The following is a 7523-nucleotide window of genomic DNA, read 5'->3' on the forward strand; positions in this document are numbered from 1 at the left end:
CATAAAAGAGGCTGGAGCTTCCTGTACTCACCTAGATAAAGGACCCAGACTGAGTCAGAACCCATCACTGTACCTGGGAGCTCCCAAGCTGGGATTTGGTCTTCTGAACTTTCCATAAGGACCCATTCTTGCCAGGTATAGTCCAGAGCTCTCTGCAATTTAGGGTTCAATGAATGGAAAGATTCATCTTCCTGTAAGTGCTCTGTGAGTGACACCTCTGTCTTTCACTTCTGCGTTGCTGGGATTCTGGCTGAACTGCCCAACATGAAGACCTCCTTTGCATTAAGCAGAAAGAGATGACAGTGAAGAGGAAGGTTCTCTGGGGAAAGGATATACAAAGAATTGGTGGGTTGAGAGAATGTTAAAGGCCAAGTGTTACCTGTGGCCTTGAAACCTGTAGGGAGATAATGTTATTAGTATTTCTGTGAGGAGAAGAATTATGCCTGCTCTTCCATCTCCAATGTCTTAAGATTTGTTTCAGGAGGTAACACAGCTTTTCGGGCAAATGCATCATGTCTGGTTATGTATTTCATTTCGACTCTCTGTCCTGAATGAGACACTGAGAAGCCAGGGTCTTAGAAAGTCTTGGAAATGTTCCTGAGCTTTATCTTCCTCCTGCTGTCTTCTCCCTCAGGCACCAGAACAAGCTTATGATGGAAAGCAATGGAGAAAAACATTATATATGGAAGTGATGTTGAGATGGGACACTAGAGATCTGGACTATTTGAATCCTCATTATGTCCTCTAAACACCCAAGATTGCCATTCACTGCCTCAGGTATGGGTCTTAGCACACAGTAAAGTGCCCATATGACTTCATTTTTCTGGAGGGTGGAGACCACTACCAGCATCAGGCCAATCACAGAACAATCACACAAAGGAACAGTTCGGACTCAGTATATATGAACTGTGGAACTGGTTTTTACTCCATCTTGCTGGTTTGTCCTTTAGATCAGTAATTACCCTGAGTAGCCTTTGCTTCCCATAGATTTACTACAAAGAAAGTCTGGGTTGATGTGTTACAAGGAAAAAAGAAAAGAAAAAACCTGCCAGTTTTAGAATACAAACCCCTGATCTTCATTGTGTAATCTCTCATTAGGTCATCATCTCTCTCCTATTTGGTTTTCATTCAAACAGGAAAAGAAAGTCCTGACCTGGGGGAGGTTTATGACTTGGACCAGCAGGTGTGGATCTTTCGCGATCAGGCCCTTGTGACAGTTCCACGAAGCCACACTGTAACCCCAGGTCAGTGGTCATCTGTTACTGCTTTGCTCCTCACACTGCGCAGACTGTGTTGAAAGGAAGACATTAGTACCCTACTGTGCAGCAGGATGACCATGGTTAATAGTAAGAAGAGAGCTTCTAACGTCTGGGTTGTATGACCACAGATGAATGTTGAATATGGCCCGAAGCATATACTGATTACCCTGGTTTCATCTTGGTCATTTGGCACACATATATATTAAATCAATACTCTGTAGCTCCAAAATATGTCTAATTATGTGCCAAAACCAAGCTTAACTTTCAACGGGAGCTGACTGGAGTAGGCAGAATTTTACACCTGCCTGGGAAGAGAAGTCAGGAAGACGGTTGTTCCAGACTAAGGAAAGGCAGTCACTATAGGTGGAAGAGCCTTCTCAGGCATGAAGAACTTGTATCATGGATCTAAAGCAGCTAATCTGTACATTGGAAGGGGAATATATGTATGTTCTATATGACATCATGTCATCCTAAAAGAATTTAATGAGTGCATAACATAGACGGGGAAATTCAACATCCATTAGGCAAACTTTGCTGATGGTCCAACAGCTCTCCATGGTTCAGAGGAGCCAAGCAGAGTAGGAGCAACTGCCACCAGGTGTTGAAGTGCAAGTGTGAGAATCCACATCCCACCATCAGCAACTGCTCCAATAGCTAAGCCAGTGCTTGCCTATCAGGATGCAAGGGCTAGTGGGTTGGTCCACACGGTTGGTCCAGGTAGCAGGGATTGCGTTATACACGTGTCTTCTAGCCTCAACTGGAAAATGCTGCTCTGCTAAATCAGAGCTATTAGAACATCTGTCTTCCTGGCTTCCAAAGGAAACTGTGGTCTTCTTGTTTTTATAGTCACTGTGACTATCCTCCCATGCAAGTACCCAGAGTCTCTTGAGCAGGGCAAAGGAATTCCCATTTATTTGGGAATTCAGAATCCAGATAAATGCCTGTTTTGTGAGGAAGCTAACGGACACCCCACTTTGTTCCTGAAGGTGAGTGACCCAGAAAAATAACAAAAATCTTTAACATTTTTAACAAAGCATATTGTAGTAGAGTCTCAAGACCCCGGCTCCTTCTCACATCTAACTGTCCTCCATGCCTCACGGCCGTTTCTAACTCCTGCACTTGGTTACCATCATTTTCATTCCCCTCTCTTGGATTTCTTCCCAGCCCATGTTTCTTTACATGGTCTATCTGTCAGGAGATCAAATGTTAGAATTAACAAAGACACTGTATTTTCTAAGCATGTTTATTGCTAGCTCCCTGTAGAAGACAGCCTTAGCTAAATTAATTGATGAGGGAAGACCAAGCCCACTGTCAACAGTACCATTCCCCAGGCAGGGGTTCCTGAACTGTAGAATAATGGAGAAACCTAGCCCAAAACAAGCAAGCAAGTAGGCATGTTCTTAGATGGGGTGTGACTAACGAGATGCCTCAGGTCCCTGCCTTGACTTCAGAGTGACAGACTGTAGCTTAGCATTGTATGACAAATGAACCTTTCCTTCCCTAAAGTAAAATTTAAAAAATAGACACGTAAAACACTTTTATCTTGACTTCCCTGGTTGAGAACTTTTGTCTTTCTTAAAGGTTAAGATGTCTGCAGTCATTGGGGACATTCATATGACCTCTCCCTAATTCTCCTGTATTTCTCATTTCAGAATTCCTATTCACCAGTCAGTGGAAGTCTTAGGCCTCCCTGAGTATTTTACACTATCATCTGGAATTGTCACACTTCCTCCTTCCATTATTTAATTACTGAGCAGCCGTGGGCTGGGAGCCTCAGAGTAGGGCCCGGTCCTGCTCAAGGCAAGTGACCTCTCACAGGAGGGAGGGTTCATGTCTTTCCCTGTGTTTGCTCAGAGAAATATAAATGATCACATTAGCTCCAAACCAGCTTTCAATGAAAGGTCAAAGCTACATGACAGCATTTTCCAAGTTAAAAAAAAAAAAAAGTGATCTGATCAAAGACTTTAGAATACAAAGAAACAAACAGCCAACATCAGTCAATGTGCTCTTTCCTTCATTACACGTGTTCATGTGGCGCTGGGCAGTGGGTCTGGGGCTCGGACACACCACGCTGCAGCTTTGGTAGTAGAGGAGTCAGTTCTCACCTGCCGTAGTCTGTGCCTTTACTCAGTGAGCCAGTCTCCTGCCCTCAAGATGTCCCCTGCTAATGTATCAAATTGATATTGCACAAAATAAAATACAAAGCCACCTTTCACTCAGCAAAGTGTTTAACCCATTGGCGCATGCCAGGAGCCTGCGAAGGATTCCGTGGGGTAGATTCCAGTAGGTTATTGGTGCGGGGTGCCCGCGTCCTCTCCACTACAAGGCTCAGGCTGCTCCAGGAAGCGGGACGCCGGAAGTTTGACCGCAATTACCCCTTGCCGGGCGGATGTCAAGCCATAGGGGTGGGGATGCGCAGTCTGAGGTGCAGAGACGGACAGCCGAGCTCGCTCAAGGCGACCCCCGGCCTACAATGAGGCCCGGGGTCATCAGGTTCTCAGGCTCCAGGAAAACTTCTTGGTACAATATCCCAGTTTATAATTACACTCTTTCTCTTGTTTTACCTGCTCTATGGCCCTTACTTAACCTTTTCTGAAATGTTAATCTTTGCTGTTCCAATTCCTAACCTCTCAATATAATTGTGTGTGTGTGTGTTCATACATAGAAATGTATATAAATAGATATAATTTTGTTTGTATGTAAGGATATGTGCTACATGTATCTCTTCTTGTTTCATAAACTTCACTTTAATTAACTTAATTCAACTCAATCCAGTTTAACTCAATAAATGTGCAAGAACTTAATTGCACCATATGAGTACATGGGCTATCTTTGATGAAAATGGCACCGAACTCTGACCTTCGACAGCCTGGATTCTAGAAGGAGGAGAGAACATGCAATGATAAATATAATGGTACATTTTTGATAACATGGTATCATATGTTATAAGAAAAACAAAGCACAGCAAAGCAGAACAAGTTCAGTAAAACGCCAAGCCAATCAGGGCAAAGCCCAGCAGAAGCAAGGTGGGGTCAGGCTGCCACCTTGTCGTAGCTGTCACTGCGCAGGAGAGATTCTAGGAGAGTGCAGGAAGCCTGGATTTTAGTCCAGGGACCAGTGAAGACAAGTATGTGGCACTGAATTGAGGCCAGGAAAAGACTTGATGTCCTCTACCAGGACTTGGCCACACCATCCAAGAGAAAGGAGAAACCTGGGATACTTTGAACAAAGTGACCCAAAACAAGTTGGATCTGAAATGAATCACCTGACATTAGGTTGATCAGACGTTGCAAGGGTCAAGGGTGAAAGTCCTTGAAAGGGTGGACGTTATATGGTAAGGGGAGTGTGGTTTGATGGTTCTGGGATGACAATGGAGTTTGTAGGGTAGACTCTGGAAATCGTTTGTTAAGTGTTAGCATCAAGATTTGTGGACAGTGTAAATGTGATTACATTCTAAACTCTGTCCTGCCTTTGCTAAGACACTCTTCTCTAGGACTTCTGTCCTCAGAAATTGGCCATTGATAATATACAGTTTGGGGAGAACTTAATGAGACAGTGTTAGGGGTGAAAAGGTTGCTTACATGGATTTAGTTTAAAGAGAAGAATCAGACAGCAGATTTTGGCAGCCATCAAGAGGGGTTTTCTGTAAAGCAAGAACTGACAGTGGGCTTGGGTCATTAAAATACACTTATGTGACACCTGACAACATTTTGACTAACAACAGACTTTATATATTGTGGTCTCCTGAGACCATGTCATTCCGTGACATTGTAACTGCCTTAGGTGTGAGACCACATTTACGGTGTTGACAGAACAGGTAATCACCAATGATTATTTTCTTAGCATTTCTCTGTCACCTAGTGCTAAGCCTATAGTGCTTTATGTTAAATGAAAGCAAACATACAGATAAGAATGACTGAGCAGAGAAAGCAAAAATGGATGGTGCCTGTAAGAGCAGCAAGGATGACTAGGGAAAATCCTTGGATTTGTGAGTGGAGAAAAGCTGGTGTCTACTCCTTCTCAGATAGGGAGGCAGAGGCATAGGTGACTGGTGCCCAGTCAGTGGGGAGTTTGGACAAGTTCTGGTTCAGTCACTTCAGCTTCCTCAGAGAGAAGGAACCTGCAAGTAAAAATGATTGAAGACATGTGGGAGGTAAGAAGTCAGATTTGCACTTTTTGAACAGTCAGTGAATCTCTGCTGAGCAGAATGTCAGGAGAGTCAGGAGCAAGTTTAGAAGGTGTTCAGTAGTGAAGAGGAAACCAGAAAAGACATAGTGATAGACGGAGAGACTTGATGCCTGCCTTCCTTCCTTACTTTGTTCCTTCCTTTTCTCTCTACTTCTTTTTTTTCTTTTATTTTCTTTTAGCTTTTTGTGGGGAGGAGGGTTGGTGAAGACTGAACCCTGTACTTGCTAGGCATTTTCTACCACTGAGCTAAATTTCTCACACCTAAAGTGTTCCTTTCTTATCCTGTCATAAGGGAGGCTCCCTTGAACAGGAATATTTAGTGGCTGTGTAAAAATAACTTTGCCTATCAGAAATATTTTTGCTCATGAATATTCTCTCTCACATGTAGGATGAGAAGATATTGGATCTGTACCACCATCCTGAGCCAGTGAAGCCATTCCTGTTTTACCACACCCAGACTGGTGGAATGTCTACCTTTGAGTCAGTGGCTTTCCCTGGCAGCTTTATTGCCTCCTCCAAGATTGGCAAACCCATCTTCCTCACAGCAAAAAAAGGGGAACATTACAATATTAACTTCAATTTAGACAGAAGGTCTTAAACAGCACAGAGGTGGAGGGTTGGTTAGATAACATGTAACCTCTTATATGTAATCATGTGTTTGATCTATGGTGTTTTCATGCTGAGAGGTGAGCATAGATGAGGAAACAACAAAACAGAATGTGAACTCCAAAGTAGGTGGGATGGGCGTGGTGTGAGGCTGTCTGTCCTCTAAGACTAACGTGGTCCAACCCATAATGCATCATGCCTGAGAAATAGGATGCTGCGTCCCACTGTATAATGCCTTGAATGTCCTATGTGTGAGTGACAACACCCTCACTTCCAGCCATTGACCTGTTTTACATCAGGTTTTCACACACATGTAATATCAACTCCTTGTATTTAGATAGCAGAGGCCCCACAATGACATTTGTTACCAACATCTGATAGCTTTGATCCTTCAGCAACTGATTGCTATGTGGATCTGGACACACCAGAAAAGTAATTAGAATCCTGAGTGAATGAACAGGTTTCAAAATGACTAGATCTATTTAAGTTATTCTGGGATACAGTGGTTTACCCTTGAAAGGTGAGGGTACTGTCTGGTAAATCAAAACCAGTTAAGTCAATTAACTCAGCCTGAACAATTCTTTCCTGGGAACAATGTGTAAGACTAATGATCCACATCATTAAAACATTACCTCTCATTATTCTAGACTTACATAAATGGCTTAATGTTCTTTCCATTACAATGCGCATCTGTGGTTAAAAGCACTACTACCTTACTCTAGTCCTTTCTCTGTAAGACACTTACTCAGACATTTTCCCCTGCATCTTGCTTCCACACACCCAGATAGTCATGGGCATAAGCAAGGAGTCAAGCAGAGTTGGACCTACTGACAGTGAGACCACTCTTAGGAGGGCCTGTTATACAGTGGCCCGGGATGATCTTTTCCCTGGTTTTAGAATCGTGATACTTTATTTTATTATTTGTGTGTGTGTGTGTGTGTGTGTGTGTGTGTGTGGTGTGTGTGTGTGTGTGTGTGTGTCTGTGTGTGTGTGAAGGAGAGAGACAGAGAGACAGAGAGAATGCAGGTACATATGGAGGCCAGATGAGGGTGCTGAATTCCCTGGAGCATGGAGTTACAAGGGATTGTGAGCTGCCCAATAATGGATACTGGGGCCCTAACTCAGGTCTTCTGCAAGAGAGGTACATGCTCTCAACCATCAATCCATCACTCCAGTCCATAGATCATTTTTTAAGTGCCATCATTTCCACCTGTCCTTTATTTTATAAGTGAGGACAGGAAGAAATATGGAGTCAACAAGAGATGCTGAGAACAGCATTGACAGTACTATGACCAGAAGTAATAACATTGTTGATATTTGGACTTTAAATATTTATCTGCTGAAGTTGGGTAAATATGAAACATAGTATAAGAAATCAGAAGAAATAATTCTGAGCAAAATTGAAGTAATCCACATGAGATAGTTCACGATAACCATTCTGATTAATCCAATTAAAGTTTTGAGTCCTTT

At 43.0% G+C, this 7523-nt stretch overlaps 1 protein-coding gene across 1 annotated transcript; it reads left to right on the forward strand.

Annotated features, from left to right (window-relative positions):
- Window positions 1-663: 663 nt before the first annotated feature.
- LOC308428769 (interleukin-36 gamma-like) lies at window positions 664-6045 on the forward strand (the record flags this gene model as incomplete). Its single annotated transcript, XM_080927342.1, is given in 6 exon segments — window positions 664-708; window positions 712-733; window positions 736-777; window positions 1137-1244; window positions 2106-2245; window positions 5836-6045. Coding segments are annotated over 6 exon segments (567 nt in total).
- Window positions 6046-7523: the final 1478 nt, after the last annotated feature.

This window comes from Micromys minutus, assembly GCF_963924665.1.
Source record: "Micromys minutus genome assembly, chromosome: 13".
In the NCBI taxonomy this organism is placed as follows: domain Eukaryota; kingdom Metazoa; phylum Chordata; class Mammalia; order Rodentia; family Muridae; genus Micromys; species Micromys minutus.